General features: G+C 36.4%; 4 protein-coding genes and 1 long non-coding RNA gene across 6 annotated transcripts in view; 1 reads left to right on the forward strand and 4 right to left on the reverse strand.

Moving 5' to 3' along the window:
* Positions 1-1345: 1345 nt before the first annotated feature.
* On the reverse strand, positions 1346-3381 carry LOC127940913 (parvalbumin, thymic CPV3-like). The gene is made up of 5 exons (XM_052536172.1): positions 3226-3381; positions 2794-2858; positions 2205-2337; positions 1845-1954; positions 1346-1619 (listed from the first exon to the last, which is right to left on the reverse strand). Exons 2-5 carry the CDS (start codon positions 2852-2854, stop codon positions 1594-1596), a joined length of 330 nt encoding a protein of 109 aa, XP_052392132.1. The 5' UTR covers positions 2855-2858; positions 3226-3381; the 3' UTR covers positions 1346-1593.
* Positions 3382-6170: 2789 nt separating this feature from the next.
* Positions 6171-7577, reverse strand: LOC127940881 (parvalbumin beta-like). The gene is made up of 5 exons (XM_052536169.1): positions 7477-7577; positions 7004-7071; positions 6786-6918; positions 6590-6699; positions 6171-6471 (listed from the first exon to the last, which is right to left on the reverse strand). The coding sequence occupies exons 2-5, from the start codon at positions 7062-7064 to the stop codon at positions 6446-6448; spliced, it is 330 nt and encodes a 109-aa protein (XP_052392129.1). The 5' UTR covers positions 7065-7071; positions 7477-7577; the 3' UTR covers positions 6171-6445.
* Positions 7578-9139: 1562 nt separating this feature from the next.
* LOC127940897 (parvalbumin beta-like) lies at positions 9140-13588 on the reverse strand. The gene is made up of 5 exons (XM_052536170.1): positions 13457-13588; positions 12913-12992; positions 10425-10557; positions 10228-10337; positions 9140-9420 (listed from the first exon to the last, which is right to left on the reverse strand). The coding sequence occupies exons 2-5, from the start codon at positions 12971-12973 to the stop codon at positions 9395-9397; spliced, it is 330 nt and encodes a 109-aa protein (XP_052392130.1). The 5' UTR covers positions 12974-12992; positions 13457-13588; the 3' UTR covers positions 9140-9394.
* A 1879-nt stretch (positions 13589-15467) lies between these two features.
* On the reverse strand, positions 15468-19093 carry LOC127940940 (uncharacterized). The gene is made up of 3 exons (XR_008148969.1): positions 18958-19093; positions 15659-16850; positions 15468-15577 (listed from the first exon to the last, which is right to left on the reverse strand). It is a non-coding gene; the product is annotated as an uncharacterized LOC127940940 (long non-coding RNA).
* Positions 18979-21708, forward strand: part of LOC127940504 (serine/threonine-protein kinase LMTK2) — a 31045-nt gene continuing 28315 nt past the window's right edge. The window contains exon 1 of one of the 2 annotated variants that reach the window (XM_052536144.1): positions 18979-19535. In XM_052536144.1, the coding sequence (XP_052392104.1) occupies positions 19454-19535 (82 nt within the window). In that variant the 5' untranslated portion in view covers positions 18979-19453. The remainder of the gene's footprint in view (positions 19536-21708) is intronic. The other variant, XM_052536143.1, reaches the window with a different exon arrangement.

Consider the following 21708-nt stretch of genomic DNA (forward strand, 5'->3'; position numbering starts at 1 on the left):
GTAAAAAATCGAAAAATTACCAAATTGTTCGTGAAATCAATGGAGAAAATGTAATTCTCAATCGTAAACATCATTTAGTTGACTTAAGAAAAAAAAAAAGACTAAACATATAGCAAAATTAAATACGGTATTTTATTGTAAGAAACATCCGTTACTGTTTCTTGTAAAATCCTTGCACTGGTTCACGGTGCATGAGCGTGAAGCTGAACTGCACTCATACACAGGCTGTTAATGTCAGGGTGTGGTGTCTAGGGGTCAACATGCTCGCTCTAATTCTAGGTCCTGTGGTGTAATTCTCAGCTATTAAAGTCCACAGTGAGCTGACTGTTTGGAAAACATGCATTTGTGTAGAAAATGCATTCACACAGAGAGGCTGAATTACAGTAAACTGTATGCTCATCCAGAATTCTCCACCAACGATTGACGGCAACAGGAAGGACGACCATAACGAACTAAACACGGGTTAGAGGTTAAGCAGTCATGTAGCAGACACTTTCAAACTAGCAATTTTACAACACTTAAGGGTCAGTGCTTTGAAGGTTTAACCACTACACCAAATACAACATACATCACCCCAAAAACTGTGTGCGTCTGGACTCCATCAGCATCAAGGGTTTTCACATTTTCGTGAAGCAGCTAAAACTAATTCCACTTTAGCTTTATCCATTGCTATCATACCTTAGTAAATCCATGTTTAAACTGTTTTGACCTGTGCGTGCTAACTGATGATTGACAGCAGCCATAGTTCTCCTAATAATATTTGTTATTAATCACACATTGCCTTTGCACATTGTTTGTTCATGTTAAACATAAGCACAATATGCTCTAGCTAAGATAAACCCCTGATATTAGCAATGTAAAGCTCCAAGCTTTTAGAAAGGGTTCGTTTCATGGGTATATCATTTCACTATTTCTGACAGCAGTTATTGTTTGATTAATTGTTTTAGTTAATTTATTATGAATACATATAAGATATAATTAATTAATAAAATGTTTTATTAAATATTTCCAATATTTATTTATTTAATGTAAGTCTTGTTTGCTCTTCATTAATAATTACTAATTTTATTAATACACAATTTTATTAATACATTGTAATCTTGGATCTTGCAATCAGAAAATGTCAGTAGTTTTGCATGTAATTTTCTATCACATTTATATTTCATGTCATTTCAGGCCTTTTTTATGCATATTTTGTGAACTGACACATCTGTCCACACACAGTACTTTTAATCATGTTTTTGACACAAACTCATCTTTATTGTGAAGTGCTACTGTAATTCAGGTCCCGTGCTCACCTCTTCAGCATTTTATGGAACGGAAATAACACAGACAACATGTGAAATATTTTGAGCCATTTATTTATTCACTTCATTAATAATTTTCAGGTAGTTTTACATTTGGTCAGTGCCCATGTGCGCCCCCTCTACATATTCAAAAATCAAATAAAATCTGTGCAGTGTGTACGCTGTGCGTCTGTCGAGTGTGGACTCTATTGACCAGGGGGTCCCCGGGAGCCAAAAAACCTGAATTGACCTGCTGAATTGAAATGAAATCTGAGTACAAGAGAGGGGAGAGATGTGTACCGATCATTCAGGACAAAACCATCGCCTGGAATTCTGCAAGAGATCACAGACACAATTCCCGCACGTGAGCTGAAATCCATTCATAATTCGCTCAAATAAACGACTTACAATCATATAAAGCAGAATAATCCACTATAAACATGACATGCATATTTCAGTTATCACATAGACGTGAAGCGACAATCGAATGGAAACGATCAGGAAACTGTCTGTGTTTAATTATAAATGATGGAAATCTAATATAAAAGCCACAGTTACCATCCACTCCGATCTTGCCGTCGCTGTCATCGTCAGCTGCTGATAAGAAAGCCTTTGTCTCTTTGTCGGTCAGTACACGAGCTCCAGCTGAGAACCGCTGCAAGAAGAACCTGCAACCACATCAGAAACAGCATCAGCGAGGGAAAGACACGATGCATTCAAAGCAGGAGGATAAAGTGTCTTTCCTAATTAAAAGGCCGCGGCCGAATGCATAGAAACGGACTGTTGTCAGGCTAGGTAATCCCTGTCTGTTTCTGAACACTTCATTATTCATGTGCACGCAGAGCCTAGTAAGATAAAAGGCGGATTGATCCTGGACTGATCTTCTATATGGCTTTAAATGCAGGGTAAAGTTCCTACTTGAGCTCTTCCTCCTCGATGAATCCACTGGCGTCGTTGTCCAGGATGTTGAAGACATTCTTCACTTCCTGAGGGCTTTTCTTCGTCAGACCACACAGCTGGAAGAACTTTCTGGGGTTGAAGGAGTCAGGAGCTGGAAGAAGACCAGGGAACAAAAGGAGCAGCTGGAGTCAGATGGTCAAGCACAAACTTAAGAAATAAACGCATTTTCGGCATTCAATTCGTAATTTACTGATGAGGCCACGAACATCTAACGACAAGACATTTCGGTGTTCTTCCAAACACCATCTTCAGGTGTTAAAACACTCTGGCACACATACACGTGAGTCACATGACCTGCAAACATGTAGAAGTCACATGACTAGCAAGTTTTGCTTGTCAGAGCTGCCGGTATTCCCTGTCGTCCCCCTCCTCGTCTGGCAGCGGAGCCCCTTGATCTCTCCATGGCACAGTTTCTAAAACAGCATTATAGGCATCGGACAGATGATGTCTTAACCCCTAACCCCCCTCCTCTTTTCAGTGAGGGACGCCTCCTGTCCGCTGTATCCTCACCTCATGATCATGTTATGATCACGGTCATGTCTCCTACCTTGACAGTCCTTGAGCGCGCTGTCGATGGCGTCGGCGGAAAGGACAGATGAGAGTGACATGGTCCTGAAGAAGAAGAAGAAGAAGAAGAAGAAGAAGAAGAAGTGCAGGTTGAAATACTTCATCAATCTTCACAAGCGGCTGCAGTAGCAACCCCATCATATATTAGAAGATACTACAATATGCCATAATAGGCTAGATTTAAATAAAGCTTGCTTGGTTAAACAGAAACGGTGTTCCTGAGAATAATTTCCATCTAAATGAAGATATATAGATGGATCGATAGTTCATCTACATGCAGCATTGGTGCAATTGTCATTAATAAATGCATGCAATTTGAGTATAATTCTCCTAAAAGTAAACCTAAGGAAGTATGCAATATGCTGTAAAGCACCTAAAGAGCCTGATCCGCTGGCGAGGAGCTGTGACTCACCTCAGTGAAGTTCTCCCGGCAGGCGAGTCAACAGAAGTAAGGCTGAGCGGTGACTGCGGCTCTGTCCAGGTGCGCTTTATATAGATCTGAAGGCAGTGACAATGGCTGATTCTTGAGTTACCTGTCTGTGGATCAAATTCTAGCTGCCAGGCCCTGGCTCAAATTACTCACCTAACTAATTAACCTGTACTATTTATATCTGTTTGACTTGTGTGTGTGTGTGTGTGTGTGTGTGGGACAGCCCTCAGACATCTGTGACGTCCTTGTATAAGGCAAATTAAGTAATAAATGCTTTGCTGTCTACCTCCCATCCTACATCAGAGTCCACACATCACAAAAGCGCTCGCACTCGTTCACCTCTGTCTCACGTACATCCGATCCTCCTCTCAGGCCCTCCCTCTTTCCCTTCTGCTTTACATGAGGTCATCCTAAACTTCTCATTAGAATATAAGTCTTCTTTTTTATTGCATTTCTATTTGAAGGTGGGGATGTCCTGCTTTATTTGCTTTAATTGATTGCTTCTAGATCCGCTTCTATTACTATATAAATCCCATAATCTGCACTGTATTTTTGAGTTTTGGGATTTTTGACTCCATAATCTGCTCCATATTGTCTTTCTGGACAGATGGGACCCCGTAAGCCACTGATCACCAGATGCAAAACTAATTCATAGGTATAGCTGTGGACGGTGTGTGTTGTCAGAGAGTTTATCCTCCTCATTTCACCCTTCACAGGCAGACGAACAGCGAGCTGTCATTTTTCCTCTGCTGATTCAGGGATACAAGGTCACCTTGTGATTGGTGCCCAGCAGCACGCTGTAATCAATGTTTCAAATGCACCTGTTAGACGCATGCATTATGTAAGAGGGTGCAGTATGTCACTACTTTACGGTTTCAACTACAGGAAAAGAAAAGGAAAGAAAAAAATGGACACTGCCTAAGTTTTTTTCACTAAAGCCCATGTTACAATTCATTGGAAGTGTTGTTTCCATCAGAGTGATGGGGTTACAGAGAGCATCCTTCATATGTGTGTAACAGATACCAGTTTTTCTTGTCTGACACAGATATAGTTTTTTTTTTTATATTGTCTCATGCAGCAAAAAATGTGAATAAACTGTATTGGTTTATGTGTCAATGCATGCATTAATGACAGCTTGCACGTTTGCATCACAACATCTTTAATTTAGATTTTTCTCCAGTTTCTCCATTTTATACTGCATGCATAAATGGCAAAGATTTAGCAGTTGGTTTTATCCTTTTAATACTTTTATCCTACAGTGCATTAAATTGATCGAAATGGCATTAAATATATTTATAATGTTAAAATATAGTCAAAATTACTTCCATTGCAAAACTATTTAAATTTTTACACCTTTTTTCATTTATTTATCAAAGAAATCAATAGTGAGCATAAAATACTTATTTTAATATTTAATTATTTATTTGAACAGGTAAATATTTTTTTTCTTTTTTTTTTAAATGCATCCTTGCTAAATGAAAGTATAGATTTTTTTTTTTTATAGTATTGATACCAAACTTTTAAACGGTGGTGTATTTCATGTCAACATATAATGTTGATCAGTATTATATAGTACACTTTATTCGAGTAGTTTTAATTTGTTTTAATAAAATAAAAACTTTGAATGTAGCCTATCTGTCATTATTATATATTTTATATGAGTCAATGTGGCACGCGGCACACCAGCTGGCATTGACTTTTATAAGCGCGCTCACTGATTGACAGTCATGAGTGAGTGCCTCACAAAAGACTGCGTTAATGCACGCTCGCCCAACTATTGAGTTGCATTTAAATTCATTAGGACGAGGTGTTTGCTGTGACATGCTTCGGGACAGTCCATGCGTGGGATAACCCAACGTGATGCAAAAAGAGAAACCCAAGAGCCTGAGGCCGACAGGGACACCGGATCCAGAGGTGCTACTTACCCTGTAACACTGATGTCATGGGCCATGATGATACCGCGCATCCTATACGGTTACCGAGCGAGATTCATTTACCTGTTCTTATATTCTCTGCAGGCACTAAGTTACACTACTCTGACCTCTGGTATCTTTTCTGGCCACTTTTAGTGTGTCAGAGGCTAACTAGTCTAGCATGCTACTCTTCAGCAACTACACTCGGAAAAAAAGTGCAAAATCTGTACTCTTAGGGACACAACAGATATCTTTGTACCTCTTAAAGACACTACTACTACTCTAAGGTACTAATATGCATCTTTTGGGTTGAATATAAGGTACAAATATGTTCCTTAAAGCGTGCTGCATTTAAAAAAAAATATTTAAATACATTTTAAATAAAAAATGTTTTTTGCAATTATTATTATTTATTTTACAATTAGCAATTTGCTGTATCTTGTGCGTACACTTATTCAAAAGCTTACAAAGGATTTTGCATAACAATGTAGCCTAGGCTTTTACTACCATTTACTACTAAGTGTGAAGTTACGCCATCTAGTGGAACAGTTCAGTTAAAACACACGCTCGTGATAGAAGTTTATTAATTTATTTAAACAGATGAATATTGGGCTGTTGATCAAAAATTATAGTCCTTGTAATAGTTTATTAATATTTCATTATAAATTTATTTTCAATTATCAATTAAATCACTATTTATCAGTTAAATTCATCCATTCTGTATACATTTCTTAAAATATAGAAAACCACTATTTTAAATCGATTAAAAATAATTATTTGAGCAGATAAGCTTTGTCTTATTAGTGAGTAATTCTAATCATTGTCAACCTAAATATAAGTCTAGGTATTTCACATAATTATAATAAACAGGCCATTAATAATAAAATGTTTAATTATTTTTGCATTTTCATGACAGTGATTCCAAATATCCCACTAAATAAATGTCCTTTTTATTTACATTTTCTGAAGTGGAAATGTGGTGCAGTGTGGTTTGAGAAGAAACCAAGAGAAGTCTGTATTGAAAAAGAATATTTATTCTTTTCTTATCGTCCGTTCCCGTGAAAGTGCATCAGGTTTAACAGTAAGCAAAGTTCATATTTAAGACAGGAGACACAACCGCTACATTCACAGTCATCGTTTTGACAGTGTGCTGCATGGGAGGAAAACTTCTCATAAGCATCATGTGTAAAAAAAAAAGAAATTAATCATTATTTATAGTAAGATGAAAATGGGAGGTCTTGGGCAAAGTTGTTCCGTCAGAGCAAGAGGTGTTGTTGGTCAGAAGCAATTTATGCCTTAACCAAGGCAGTGAACTCTGTTGGAAAGAAACACACAACGTGTTAAAATCAATCTAACTGGTGCATGCATGCTACACAAAGCATATTAAGTTGCATTTCAGATATCCACAAGGCAGACGAGTGAATGTGACTGACCATCAACTCCGATCTTGCCGTCGCCATCAGAATCTCCAGCCTTCAGGAAAGTCTTGGTCTCGCCGTCAGTCAGTGCCCTGGCATCAGCCTTGAAGTTCTGCAGGAACAGTCTGCGCATGCACAATTCACCAGGGTTCATGAGAACAGAGACTTCATCGAAGGGGTTCAAAAGCTCTCAATCAGATCGTGTTCTTACTTGAGTTCCTCCTCCTCAATGAAGCCACTCTTGTCCTGATCAATGATGGCGAAAGCCTTCTTCACGTCGTCAGCAGACTTGCCGCTCAGACCGACCTTGGTGAAGAAAGCCTTGTGGTTGAAGGAGTCAGCAGCTGTGTGGGGAACACAGGAGACTGATCAATGCACGCTTTAACGCAAGATGGCGTGTTAGAGATCTGTTTGCTCATGGTGTCTCACCCTTGCATGCCTCCAGTGCTGCAGCGATGTCAGCGTCGTTCAGGACTCCGGCGAATGCCATCTTTTAGCTAAAAACAGGAAATATTACACACAGCTTTCATTGTTTGATCTGCCAAAGCTCAAATGCATGTCTAATCCAAAATAAGGCCATTATTTAACAGTGATACGGTTAATATCTGACATCGTTTAATCTAATACCATTTCATTTTTTTTTTTTATTGCATCATCTCAACCATGCAAATCCAATAAAAAACAGCATGTTTTTTTATTGTTACGAGGATGTTAAATCCAAAAGAGCGGTGTGTGTGTGTGTGAACACGAGATCCTCTTAAAATAAACCACCAGAAGGCGAAAAAATCCCATAGCGGATTCAGATGAGGAGAAAATTTAGGATGCAAGCTGCTCCGAAACGATCCAGGATGTACCAGTCCAGTTTTCTCCATAGATAAACTGGGTCCTCTGTGCAAACTCACCTCTTTTGTCTTTTGGTGCTGAAGGTAGTTTCAGAAGACTGGAGCTGTGAACTGCAGTGATCTCCGGGCCCCCGATCTCCCCCTTATATACCTTCAGCCACTCCAAATATGAAGTATAATGTAATAGACACCCGCCGGCCGAGGGGCCAGTTGACATGCGCCCAGCAGCCACACTGTACTATATTTATCTTCAAAAATGAAGATGCTTAAAAAGGTGCGTTTGAAAAAAATGTCCATCGTATACTTGCATGCTAATAATACACGCTGCTGATAGTGCATGGACATATTCTTCCTATGGACACATGCTCACCGGGAGACTTCTGTTTGTGCTCTGGGTATGGACTCTTCGGTTGTGATTGCTTATATAACCGGTTATATGATTATTAGTTTCATGTCAAATGCTTCATTTGTTCATGTAGTTATAGCACTGATAGTTCATTTTGCATGATATTTTTTGCTGTGTAAAATCTTCCCACATTAAAAATGTTGTCCTGGTTTTCTCTTAATGCTGTTTACTGTATGGGAAAAGGTCAAAAAGAAAATCTATTTTAGTTAACTCCAGCCCTCAGTTATTATATTTCCATGACTTGTTTTCTCCATTAGAGATAATGTCATCTTGAATTTACTATACTAATATAAAGTTGATAATTTAATATTTTATTGAACATTTTTTCAGTGTACTTTTAAAGATTTGATGTGAATTTAGATTTAGATTTTCTTTTTCTTTTTTTTTGTGAATGTACAAATTCATTCCGGAGAGTTGCATACAAACTTCAAACAGCAGAGAGCAGCAGAGTTCATCCTGCTTGACTGGTTTTACAATAAAAACTGCCCTGAAAGCCGAATTGTTTCACTAATACTTAACTGAAAGTTGTTGTACATTAGACACGTCCTGTTTTTATCAGACATATCCTGTCCGTGTTTTAAAAAATGCCCGTGTGCCGGCTTTCCTTTAGTTTTTATACTTTCTGAAGAACATGACTGAAAGGCAGTTTGACCAATAGCGTGGAGGTATTGTAAATAATCGACCAATCGTGTGCGAGAAGGCGGGATCTACAGAGAACGGTTAAAGCAATTCAAATAATGTCCTTGAGAACCATAAAGAGAATACAAAAACAAGGCGAAAACCCGGACTTTTTAGGCAAATTAGAAATCCTAGCCAGGAAAAAGAGCACATATGGTAACTATAAATTAGAATTAAGGATAATTATATAAATCGTCTAAAAGCTATACGATTTAAAGGGGTGTAATTAGGAATGTCAACGGTTTTCGCACCATTATGGTTAGTAGCACATTATTACAAGAGCATTGCCAGTGGCTCTAATGAAGTCGTGCCCATTGCAGGGCGTTTAATGGGTTTTGGACGACTGAGCTTGGCTGGCACTTTGTTTGAGTGTTTGTTGAGCTATTCTGAGCATTCAGAGAGCTGCCATGGACTCTTAATTGGGCATGTGAAAACTATCCTCTGCAAATCCCTTCCAGTGGATCTCGGCAAATCTCTGGGCCTTCCCTCTGCCAGCCTCGTGCCAAGAGCGGCCTGCAGGACATCCCTGACTATGAGTGCATTGTCATGAGAGCTTCCCGGGAGGACGTCCGACAGCGGAAGGGGAACGTCGATTAGCGGCCAAGGCACAAAGCGAAAAGACTCTGCTTCAAAGACATGTTACACCAAAACTATATTTATTCCTCGTTTTTCACTCTTCCCCAGAAGGGCATTCAAGATTGTACATGTGCACAAGCCAGTGGGCTTGAAATACAACATCCAACTAACACAAACAATACCCTCATCACAACTGAGCCAACTGTCCAAAGTCAGTCATAAATAAGATCATATATAAAAAAAGTTCAGCTGAGAAAGATGTGAGCTGTCGTGAGTTCTGGTTCCTTGATATTGGAAGGGTCTTGGTCAGATGCAAATTTAAGCCTTTACAAGAGCAGCAAACTCTGTGAGATGAGACAAAGATGAGACCAGCGTTAGGCAATTCTGCACATTTCACCAATTTCATTGCCAAATATTGTAAGGGGCCTAATAGTGTTGTTAAACTGTGCTACTTTACAGATTACATACTTATTATGTGTGGAAACTGTATAATAATGAATACTATTATTATGTATATGAATAAATATTTGTAAATATTAAGTGTATATGTAAAAAGTACATGTACAATCTGAAAAGTAAAAAAAAAAATGTTTTATTTGTTGGCATCCACATAAAATGGTTGAAAATGTTATCGAAAATATAAAATTTCAATAAAAACAGAATAAAGAAATTAAAAATAATAAATCTATATGTGTGGAAAACTTTAAATTGGCTGGAAAAGTGAATGCATTTATGTGTATTCATTTACATTTTAAAAAACGTTGCAAAGAACTTGAAACTGGATGAAAACAAATAAATACATACATTTATATGTGTGGAAAATGTGTTAATAATTAACTGTATTTTTTTTTATGTGCACATGAATAAATGTATGTTTAAGTAAATATTAGAATATATATGTCAAAATGACATCTACAATAGATATTTTTTGAACATTTTAAGAAAATGTAAAATATTATGAAAAATAAATTATAAATTAATTATTAGGCTTTACTCGACTTGTGGAGTATATTCCCAAGCTTTCTCGCCAAAAAAAACAAGCCAAGCTACACTACCAAGCTTAAAAAGCACTCCTTTTCCTGTTATTTATGCAACTCGTCTTGATCTCATCCGAGATGTAAAATGGGGTCAAGATGCCATTTTTCCTGTACCTTCAGCTCCAATCTTGCCATCACCATCACTGTCACCAGCAGAGAGGAAGGCCTTGGTCTCTTTGTCGGTCAGAGCCCTGGCACTGGCCTTGAAGTTCTGCAGGAACAGCCTACAGGAAGAGCACAGGCCTGTTATTAAGCCCTCCACTGCCGCTCTTTTACACTATCTAGTGTGAATGATTGATAAAGAGTCTCACTTCAGCTCCTCCTCCTCAATGAAGCCGCTGTTGTCCTGGTCAATGATGGCGAAAGCCTTCTTGACGTCATCAGCGGACTTGGCGGACAGACCAACCTTGGCGAAGAAGCTCTTGTAGTCGAAGGAGTCAGCAGCTGCAAAAAAGCCAGTATTTCATCTGATCAAAATGTTATAGACAAAACAGACAAAACCCATGCATTCCTTTCAGTATTCACCAGTCAAAGGTTTGCACATGCATGTCTTCCTCTTAATATTTTTCACATTTTAGAATAAAAATAATAAAAAGTACAGAAATATTATATAGGAGTTTATTACACCGCTATGTGGAATACTTGATTCTGATTGGTCAATCGCGCCATCCAGCTGTATGTTATTCACATATTAACAACCGCCAAATTGAACAACACACTGCTCATCCGGGTACTACGGGTTGGCACTCCTTATATGCTTAACGAGTCACTCCGCTGTCGTTGACTTTGTGGCGCCATCTTGTGACTGAAAACACTTAACCACCAGGGTTGCCAGGTTTTGTCAACAAAACCTGCTCTATTGCTACTCAAATCTAGCCCAATCATGTTTAACGGGGATCCCCTGGTAAAAAATATGTGTAAAATACACGTTAGTGGTGGGATTCCCCTGATAAAATTAACATTTTAGAGGCTAAATACCACGTAATTGGGGTCGCTTAAATCAGAGTGAAATGCGCGGATTTGGCAACACTGTTAACCATCTCGTGTTGCAATCATTTGGTAAAAACTAATCTTTTTAGCCATGTAATAAGCGGGATAATGTACATCCAGCTGGTTGTTATCTCAGAATAAACCCCTTCAGGCTGATGCAAGATCACCCTGTCTGGATATCTTTCCTTTATCAAAATGTAGTATACTTTATATAGCAAATATACAAATATCAGTGTTCTAGTTGTATACTTGTAAGTGTACCGTTTCAATACTCCTTGGGACTAAATTGGCCCACTTTCTAGTATATGAAAGTATACTTTTAAGTATAAAAACTCTTGAGTTCACAACTAGTTTACCTCTATGTTTGTAGTTTGTACTGCAATTAAACTAAAAGTGAACTTATAGATATACTGACAGTTTACTAATTAAATAATTTGTACAGTTTTGAAGTATAGTCTCAGTAAACTACTAGTTTAGTACTTTTATACTGCAAGTATTTTCTTTAAGTGAACTTTATATCATATTTTAAGTATACTACTATCTCCCTCTTTAGGTTTTAATGTGTATATATTTTGTTACATGAATATCTGAACATTCAAAACATCCAAAGAAAGAACAGGTATCTGCTTGTAAACAAAAACATTTTATTCTAGCTTCATGCATTACTTTTTAAACAATTTAATGTGTTTAATAAAAAATAAAGAAATACCATTTTGAACAAAAAGCTGAAAAAAGACTTGGTCAAAGGCCAATATGACTTGGATTCAGAATGATAATCAAAACGTAGATGGAGTAGATCAACACTATTGAATTAAATTCCATCTGTTAGTATCAGGTGTTTCTTTTTTCTTCTTCCCTTGTGTTTTTGTTTTAATTCTGTGTAGAAGATGTGTACTAGCGCCCTCTACAGTATAATAATGAAAACACAGATTCTAGGAGTACAGCTCAAATATATTTAGTATTTTTTTAAGTATAAGTCAAGTATATTTAAATGTCATTTTATATTTAAAATAAAGCCCATTACTAAAAGCATATTTTCCTATTTTTAGTTTAAAAGAAGTATACTAATAGCACACTTGAATAAACTTCTTTTTCATAAGAGTTATGTATTGACCAAAAATATTAAACTAATCAAAACTATCACACACTATGTGGTAACCTGTAATTGTTAACTTAAAGAGCTTTTTCAATGTGATTTCCTCTATGAAAATAGTAAATACATTAATATAGAATTTTATGTTTTTTGGTTGATTTTTGACGAAGGAAAAAAAAAGATGTTACCATTTTTAGGTTATCAGTTTTCTTTTAAATAGTGTTAAAGGAGTTCCTGTGTAATTTAATATTTAGTCCAGCTCATTTATTAAAAATTAAAAATTTTGTTTCAATTTCAACAACTTAAGCAGAAACCTTTAGATCATGTTTGCATATACCTGAAATATTAGATCATAATATAATATAACATATAAAAGATCTTCGTAAACTTACACTCATTTATATTCATTACACCTCTCTTAAGCGTTCTTTGTTTATTTATTAGTCTATATGAATCAATATTGGGTTATGTATATCAAATCTTTAGACTGAATTGGTGTTTTTAGCAGCAGCTAATAGTTAATGAATCTCTTTGAAATCATTAGCAAACACCACTGCGGTTCTTCACAGATCATTCGGTCAGAAACAGCATTGTTTGATTATCCCGTCTTTGAACGTAGACAAACTGCTGATCTGTTAAGCAGTTGTTAATGAGTTCTAGATGGCATTCATTACACCGTGTTTACCCAGTTGTGAATATGAGACGTGATGTCTTACCCTGGCAGGCAGCGAGAGCAGCATCCACATCAGCTGCGGTGAGCATAGCAGCAACGGCCATGTTTCTGGTTCTGATTAAGCTGCAAAACAGCAAAACACTGAATCAGAACAACTCACAGAATGTATGCAATGCAATGCACCAATAAACACCTCCGCGTCCCCCCCACGGATTCGAACACGACTCCTACACAGGCATCACGGACGCTCTAAAGTGCAACTCGGATCCTGAATGATCTGTAGTGCCTGAACATAAACATTTGCACGTATCAACAGAGGCCAAGAGCACTAAAGCACAACCCATGCTCTCTAGCAGTTAACACTAACTGATCTTTATCATCTAGTTATCCTCAGCGTCAAGCCATGGACATTTAGCGTTCAAGGTCTCCGGTCTTCAGCCTCTGCATCCACAGCGGTCTCCTGATGCTCCTGACACAACATATTCCACAGGCCCTGTCCCGTGCTGTTTTCTTTGAAAAGCCTGATCCTAAAGCATTAATATGTCGCCGAGCCCCTGTAGACGAATGCATCCGCTGCATGGACTCACCTTGCGCTTGTCTAAGGCGAGTGAAAAACCGAAGGAGTTAGTCGAGGTGTGACTAACACTTCTGGGGGTCCCTGCTTATATACCCTCAGCCTCCCTATTTACAGGAATTCGATGCTCAGTAACAGATACGGCATGTGGGTCTACGTTTGGAATAGTGTCGAAAAAATGTGTCTAGTAGTCAAGTTGGGCTATTTTTAGTCTCCTAAACCATGTTCAGAACCATGTGTGGGATCCTATAGATCCTGAGGCCCTCCTCTCTCAGCCGGCTCGGGTTTAGCAGACGCTTAAGAAGATGTTTACTTTCAGTCCTCTTTAGTTTGATATTCCAGTACAAAAGGGCTGATGAACACATCAAGATATCACTGAACGTGTGTTTGTTTGATTGGGATGGATCGGGTTTCTCTTCCAGGTTAGAAACTGTGGACGGAGAGCTGCGCTGCAGTAAACAGCATCTCGAGGACGTAAATCATGTCATTGCGTGATAAGAATAATTCAGAGCAACGCTCGGTGGCTTATTATAATCAATACCGAAACTTTAGCAGAGGTGTGTGTTCGTGTCACAGGCTGGAGTCCTGATATTGTTGGTTTCAGTGTTCAGATTGAATTATTAGTGGCCTACATTGTGCAATCTGAGGATGAAAGCTTCATGACACGCTTGAGTTTTATTGTAGGCTAAGAAAAGAATTGGTGCTGGAGCTATCTTGAAGCAATTTGTATTCAGTAACTGCTGGGAAATTTCTCAAAGAAATACAAAGAAATGGCAAAGTGACACACTGAATAATAATAATAAAAAAACTAGCTATAGGTGAAATAATTACAAAGAAATTGACCACACTGAAATAAACATGAACATTTGACAATATAAAGACTGAAATAGTATTTTCTTGTAAAATGCACTTCAATTATCTCAGGTTTTGAACTTTGAAAAATATATATATATTTTTTTTGCAGTGTATCCTTCTATTATTAAATGAATATTATTTAAATTATTTATTTATTTTAGTTATTTTTTATTTTATTTATTTATTTATTTAGCAGTGTAAAACAGATTGGTTAATTGCAATTTTTAATTTTGAATAATTGATAATCTTTTAAATGATTTGAGCCATTATTTTTACCCAAAAAAAAATAGTGAAAAGAATTTTCACTTAGAAATAACTTATACATTTCACAAATAATTACGAAGTAATTGTAAACTTTGAAATAAACATGACATTTTGACATATAAAGAATGACATAGTATTTTCTTGTAAAACGTAGTTCAATAATATTAGTTTTTTTTATAACTTTGAAACACATGTCTATATATATATATATATATATATATATATATATATATATATATATATATATATATATATATATACTGTATATATATTGGCAGAGTATCCTTCTATTATTAAATGAATATTATTTTATTTTATTTGGATTAGATTTTATTTATTGTGTTATTGTTTTTTATTGTTGTCATGTATATAATAAAAGATCGCACAAGGCAAAGCTGGATAAAATAATTTCCGTATTTGGAGACTTTGATTTTATAGAGCAGTTTCATATTCTATGATCACTAGTTACAAAAGCAAGTTTTTTATTTGTTCCCAATTTGCACATTTACTACAATAAGACTTGCTAAACATATTTTAATGAGCAACTCACAGGTAATGCATGCAAATAAAAAAGAGAGAATCATCACATTTTCATCTCAGCAAGGTGAAATACCCCAAATGTTAGATATAATCTAATCTACTATAATATAACAATTTTTTAGATTTGGTTCTTCACTGACAGAGGCAGAAAAGACCCTGCTGGACTTCCCAGTCTTTTAGGATAATCAGTTCGTCTGTACGTTATCCAGTAAATGAAGAAGAATAGATCTAATTCTCATTTGTCCAGCTGATAAGTCCCTCAGGCTGAAAGAAGAGCCAGACACTGAAGGAGGAGCCCTGGTTTCAATAGGAGTACGGCTCCCAGGGGCCTATTCTGAAAGGCATGAGCAATGATTTGGCTTTACCTTCCATCCCAATTTTGCCGTCTCCATCACTGTCCCCAGCTCCCAAGAGAGAGGTGGTCTCGTCCTCCGTGAGCTCTCTGGCCTTTGAGCAGACGTTCTGGAGGAAGCATCTGGAACAAGCATGCAACCATTCAATTACATAGTGCGTACTAATAATACAAGTTGTGACTGAGGTTGAAAGAGTGCTTTACTTCAGCTCCTCTTTTTCAATAAACCTGGTCCAGGGCCTTGAACACCTTCTCCCCGTCTGAAGTAGCTTTACCTATCAGCCACACTTGTCTTGTGGTTGAAAGTCCCCGGGGCTGAATGACAAAAAAATGCTCAACAACATGAAAATATTTAGACTGTTTATGCATTTGCATTTTGTACAAAATGTCCATCCGAATAAACATTATGTGATGCATATTTGTCAGTAATAACTGGGTTTATATACTTATGATCTATAAATGCTATTTTTTTTCAATCTCATAACTGAACTAATATTGCTTGTTACACAGCTAGCCATCGCTGGAGATATTCACAATGCTTATACTTCCTAACTGTTTTCACGGTGTACAGATTTATGTTGATTTATGCTTGAATAAATACACTATAAAATTAGGATTATTTAAATGAAATCAGTAGATGCCAAAAGTTAATGACAAACTATGCCATGATTTTTTTCTGACCTGTTTCTAAGACGTTTAATGAATGAGTGACAGATATGCATCAAGTTAAGTTCATTGTTTTATGTTCAAATTGGATGGAATATGCATATAACTCAAATGAATAAATCTTAAAAGTAGGCCTTTTTCTAGCATCATTTTTGAAAATATGTGCATGTGATTTAAAAAAATTGCTATATTCCATCGGTTTGGACAACATGTTATTGTGTGGCATTTGGGATGAATAATTACAGTAAGTATGTGATCTGATATCTGCTTGTCTGGTGTGTGTGTGTTTGTGTGTGTGTGACAAGCCTGGATAGCTGCATCAATGTCATCTTGCTTCAGGTGTCCTGCAAAAGTGCCATGTTTCTTCAAAAACGAAGTATTAAAAAACAGAAGTTTCCATTAGAGAGCCATCAAAGTATTAAACCAATATGCATGTTTTATTTGTATTTGTATCATCGCAGTGACATTTTTACAAGCTTTTCTGTCAAATCTGAATGTACCAATAAAGTAGAATAAGCATTTACAAAAATGCTGCTAGCCTTATAATTAGGTATGACCTTGGGAATATGCATGGATGCAATGCATTGCAATGAAAAAAAATAACAACTTGTTAAAAATTCTGATTCAGATGACACTGACCGTTGGATGCGTTGTGGAAGTGATGTGTGCTCCTCAGATGTATCCTCAGCAACAATGAAGACACAGAGACCCTGTCCTGCAGTTCTGGGACCTAAAGAGCAGAGAGAGCGTAAAACCCATTGCCCTTAAACCCAAAGAGGCCACAAAACACCTCCCTCCTTATTAGCTAATCCAAGCAGATCATTTCTGATAGCTAATGGTCTGAAAAGAAGGTTTTTTTTTCTTTCATTGGCTCTGCTCACTACTGAGATTGCAATCATTCTGGCAAGGTAAATGGCTTGAATTAGTTCTGTGCTTAAATGCAAAACCAGTTTGCAAATTGAAAAATCACAATCATATATAGAAATAAAATACAGAATTAGCACAACAACATTAATGGTGTTGAGATGAGGTCACCTTACTAATATATTCATAAAACAAATAAGGTAAAATAAAAGTTGTAAATAAAATAGTAAAATTAGTCAATGCATTAACTAACATGAGCTAACAATGAACATTTTGTTTTACACCATTATGTTTTAAGTATTTTCCCACCTATTTAACTTTTTATAATAATTTCTGTCATTTCTCATCAAAGATTTAACCTGATGAGCCGTAAGAAATTAAAGCTGGTTGGAACTGTTTGATGATACTAAAAGCAGTTAAAAGTTGTAGCTAGATGCAGTGTTTTTTCATAGCTTTAACAATACTTAATGGAAGGCTGATCTTTATTTGTGTTTTTTTTTCTTTGTGTAAAGGGCACAGATAAGAACCTTATACATAAAACTGGAGGAACAAACCCATTTTTGTTAAAAAAAAAAAGAAAAATACGTTTGGTTGTGAGCTGGAAAAGGCTTTGGGGAGTGGGATTCTCAGGTGATACAGTATAGTGTGCATAAAGGAGCAATAGTGAGTGGGCAAAAAGCTTTTTTCACACCATTTTCATTTCTATTTCATTCCTCTCAGGTGTTCTGTAACAGCTCCTTCTTCTGCTGTTATTAAATGAAGCTATGATGCTGTAAGTTGCTTCATATTTTTGTGGAAACACCATTCACAAGTTGGGGATCGGTAATTTTTTTAATACAACAACAACAACAAAATAAAGAAATTAATACTTCCATTAAGCAAGGATGCATTGAATAGGTCAAAAATGCACATTAAATACATTTATAAGGTTACAATTAATTATTATCTTTTTTAAATAAATGCTGTTATATGAATTTTCCATTCGTCATTCGTATAAGAATTCTGAAAAATCATGATTTCCACAAAAATATTAAGCAGCAAAATTTTTGTCAGTATTGATAGTAAGAACCATTATTAATATTTCAATACAAATAATAATTTAGCAGAAATCAGCATATTAGACTGATTTCTGAAGGATCATGTGACACTGAAGACTGGAGTAATGATGCTAAAAACTCAACTTTAATTACTTAAATTACTGCTTTTTATTGTATTTCTGGTCAAATAAAAGCAGCCTTGGTGAGCATAAGAGACAAAAAAAAAAAAAAACCTTTAATACTTTTTTACTGGCAACGTTCTTCAATCCACAAATTAAAACAAAAAAGTGGCCTTTATCCTGAAAAACAAGGCTTTTTACCCCAAATGCCTAAAACTGTTTATAAAACACAACTGATTCCATTACCTTGAACAGAACAATCAAAACATTTCAGAAGAATTTCAGAGGTTCTCATTATCTTCATACGTCTGCATCATTATTATAAAAAAATACAAATACAAAACAAATTAATACACACACACACACACGTCTGGTTCACTATCCTTGTAAAGACTCGTAGGCGTAACAGTTTTTATTCTGTACAAACTGTATTTTCTATCACCCTTTACACCAACCCTACACCTAAACCTACCCCTCACAGGAAACTTTCTGTGTTTTTACAATCTCAAAAAAACTCATTTTGTATGATTTATAAGCTTCTGTACCCAATAGGTCTTCAATTAGTTGGTGTGTATTCAGGTTTAAGTCCCCACCACCAGTATAGAAAAAATGAACAGGGTATGTACACACACACACACACACACACATATTGATAGATAGATAGATAGATAGATAGATAGATAGATAGATAGATAGATAGATAGATAGATAGATAGATAGAAACACAGTGTATATCAATATCTATCTGTCTATATAGATTTACAGATGTTATTATAATTATTCTCCCATATAAATATCAAGAAACAGTATAAGTTACTCCTGTGCTCTAACACAAGTCCAGTGGTTGAGCATCAGCAGGATGTTGTGTCAGCTCCACGGTTTCCTCCTGATGCAGGTTCAGTGTTGCTCGTCCTGATCGAAACCCTTTCTCTCTATAACACGGCCGCTCATCTGAACGCTGTCCGTTTCTGTCAGCGCCGCGTGGAAAAGACTTGTCCTCACATTTAATCGTCTTAGAGAGCTAGTAAACGAACGAGCGGTTTTAAACGATGAGACATATTCGCGAGTAAGACGCCGGTAGCGGTTAGCATTAGCTTAGCTTCATGAACACCACAGCAGTGTCGCGTTAGCTAACGCTCATTAACGCGACACATGACTAATATCACACAACATGCGTCTTTGACACGGCGGACATAACGATTTAGATGTACATAGACATAGATGAGCCAGCTCAGGCGTCATCTGCGTTATTTATTCAGATGTAATAGCTGTTTCGAGGTAGCTGAGGTAGTGGATTAGCCGCAGTGCTGAGGATGGAGGCTCTTCGTGGAGGTGTGTGTTTACTAGGATTTGCCAGTCTCACACAAGCTGCTCCTGTCTCAAATACACACGCAGGTGAGTTGTCAAACACGGTCAGTCACATTATAATGTGTGTCTGCTCATATTTCACTCATGGTTTCCTTTATAATAGTGGTATGCGGCTGCTATGGTATAACGTTAGTGGGGTTGTGGCTAAAAGGGATACACAGCAAAAACCGGAAGCGACCAAAAAACTGAATTTCCTACCCATTAGATTGTTTTGTAAGCGCCTAAACCTACCTCAACCCTAAACCTACCCCTTTAAATAATGCAAAAATAGTCATTATTGTTGTACATTGTGAGTTAAAATAGCCTATATTGAGTAGTTGTTTCTGTATGCCATCTAGCCTAAACCGTACAGTGGTGGTGATACCATATTTACATGGTACTTACAAAATAACAGAGTAACAGAGTACTATGGGATATGTCCGAATACCGTGTTACTATCCTGGAAGGATTTTCTGATGGTGACACCTGAGCTTTGTGTAAACAAACCACCCTGACAGTGAGCAAAACTATCAACAAATAAGCACTAATCCACATCAACATTGGTTTGGAACAGGAAATGCATGCTTTGTTGACTGATCATGAGCACTTTATTGAGTCAGTAGTCAGGGTTGTGTAACAGGTAAATCTTAAACCTTTGTGTTGGGCTTCAGAATGAAGTCACTGCAAGCAGATGTGTGGTGAGTAAGTGATACGGTCTTCAGAGGCTTATGGAAAAATACCTGACATCCTCCATGCTTTTTGCAGATGCTTTTATCCAAAGCGACATACATTGCATTAAATTTATAGAGTTTAACCAGTTCATTCATTCCCTGGGAATCGAACCCATGACACTGATGGTGTTTGAGCTAAACCATTTTGATGTATGGTTTACACTTTTTAGCGGTTTCACTAAAACCAGATCAGGTGTCCACCTCTTTCATACTCCCCATGATGGCTTGCACGAGTTATGAGAGAAACTGTACTTAAAATGTTACCAATTAGATACAATACAAATTAGTTTGAGCTCAGGGCTGGGTGGGCAATATGATATATATATATATATATATATATATATATATATATATATATATATATATATATATATATATATATATATATAGGATGGACGAAATTAAAAGTATCGATTCATATTGTGCTCCATCGATTATTTCGTGGTGCCGAAAAATACATTGTTGACAGCCGTACGTTTTCATTATTTGGATGACTGCAGTCTTACATGCATTACACGGGCATGTAGGCAGACAAGTGAATAACAGCATGTATGCGCTCACGTCACGTTGCTGTGTGCATGGTCACGAAAACTTAATTTTTGCATGCAGTTTAAAACAACAGATTTTAGGCAGTTGAAACACAAACAACAGAGCTATATATATATATATAATATAGATAGATAGATATATAGATGGATATAACTTACACAGTGAAGACTAATTCATTTACACAATGTATTTCTTATTTATTGTATTTTTTGTCCTTTTCTTGTAATTCGTTTCTTGCTCTTATTTCACCATTGACTGTTTATGTATCTCCAGTGAGCTTGAGTTTTTTTTTTTAACTTTTTTTTTCTTGTATTATTTTGACATTGACATTGTTGACAAGGATTATGAAATTCCTATGGTATCAAATTTTAATATCATAAAAAACCTTATTAAAAGAAAAAATAACTATATCAAGATATATATCGTTATCGATATATAAAATATAAAATTAAAGCTTTTGGTAATACGCCCATCCCTATTTGAGATATAGCGTTTGTACAGTGGGACTTGATTATTTTCTTTACCCTTCAACCAATGAACATCATAAAGAGAATTAAAATGTCAGAGTATTAACAAATTTCTTTCAGCAGACCGTGAATAACCCCAAAAGCTCATACGAGTCCATGTCTTTATTATGTAACGTACATGAATGTTGCGTGAATGAAACAAAGTTTATTATCTGGAACATTGATGTATTATTCAGTGCTTCTGTCATAAATTGTTGCCATCAATCATATTTGCCCTCTTTAAACTATTTTCCATTAAACTCTGTATGTGAAAACAAACTGGGAAAGAGGCACGAGAGATGATTTGAGGAGAAAAACAAGTTAATTCCAGTGAATTATTCATGTTCATTGAATCAGGAGAGTAGACCACAAGAACACAGTCTCTGTGGTCTTCTCCAAATACTTACAGCAGGAACATTTTAAAATAAAAATCAG

This window comes from Carassius gibelio, chromosome A3 (assembly GCF_023724105.1).
Source record: "Carassius gibelio isolate Cgi1373 ecotype wild population from Czech Republic chromosome A3, carGib1.2-hapl.c, whole genome shotgun sequence".
Lineage (NCBI taxonomy): Eukaryota > Metazoa > Chordata > Actinopteri > Cypriniformes > Cyprinidae > Carassius > Carassius gibelio.

Excerpts from the sequence above, each read along its gene's own strand:
- LOC127940913 (XM_052536172.1), bottom strand. The coding sequence starts at position 2,854 with ATGTCACTCTCATCTGTCCTTTCCGCCGACGCCATCGACAGCGCGCTC. Across the intron at positions 2,338-2,793 it reads CGCGCTCAAGGACTGTCAAG|CTCCTGACTCCTTCAACCCC; the intron begins GTAGGAGACATG and ends GTCTTCTTCCAG. Across the intron at positions 1,620-1,844 it reads CGGCAAGATCGGAGTGGATG|AATTCCAGGCGATGGTTTTG; the intron begins GTAACTGTGGCT and ends GATCTCTTGCAG.
- LOC127940881 (XM_052536169.1), bottom strand. The coding sequence starts at position 7,064 with ATGGCATTCGCCGGAGTCCTGAACGACGCTGACATCGCTGCAGCACTG. Across the intron at positions 6,919-7,003 it reads AGCACTGGAGGCATGCAAGG|CTGCTGACTCCTTCAACCAC; the intron begins GTGAGACACCAT and ends TTCCCCACACAG. Across the intron at positions 6,472-6,589 it reads CGGCAAGATCGGAGTTGATG|AGTTCACTGCCTTGGTTAAG; the intron begins GTCAGTCACATT and ends TCTTTCCAACAG.
- LOC127940897 (XM_052536170.1), bottom strand. The coding sequence starts at position 12,973 with ATGGCCGTTGCTGCTATGCTCACCGCAGCTGATGTGGATGCTGCTCTC. Across the intron at positions 10,558-12,912 it reads TGCTCTCGCTGCCTGCCAGG|CTGCTGACTCCTTCGACTAC; the intron begins GTAAGACATCAC and ends GCTTTTTTGCAG. Across the intron at positions 10,338-10,424 it reads ATTGAGGAGGAGGAGCTGAA|GCTGTTCCTGCAGAACTTCA; the intron begins GTGAGACTCTTT and ends CTCTTCCTGTAG.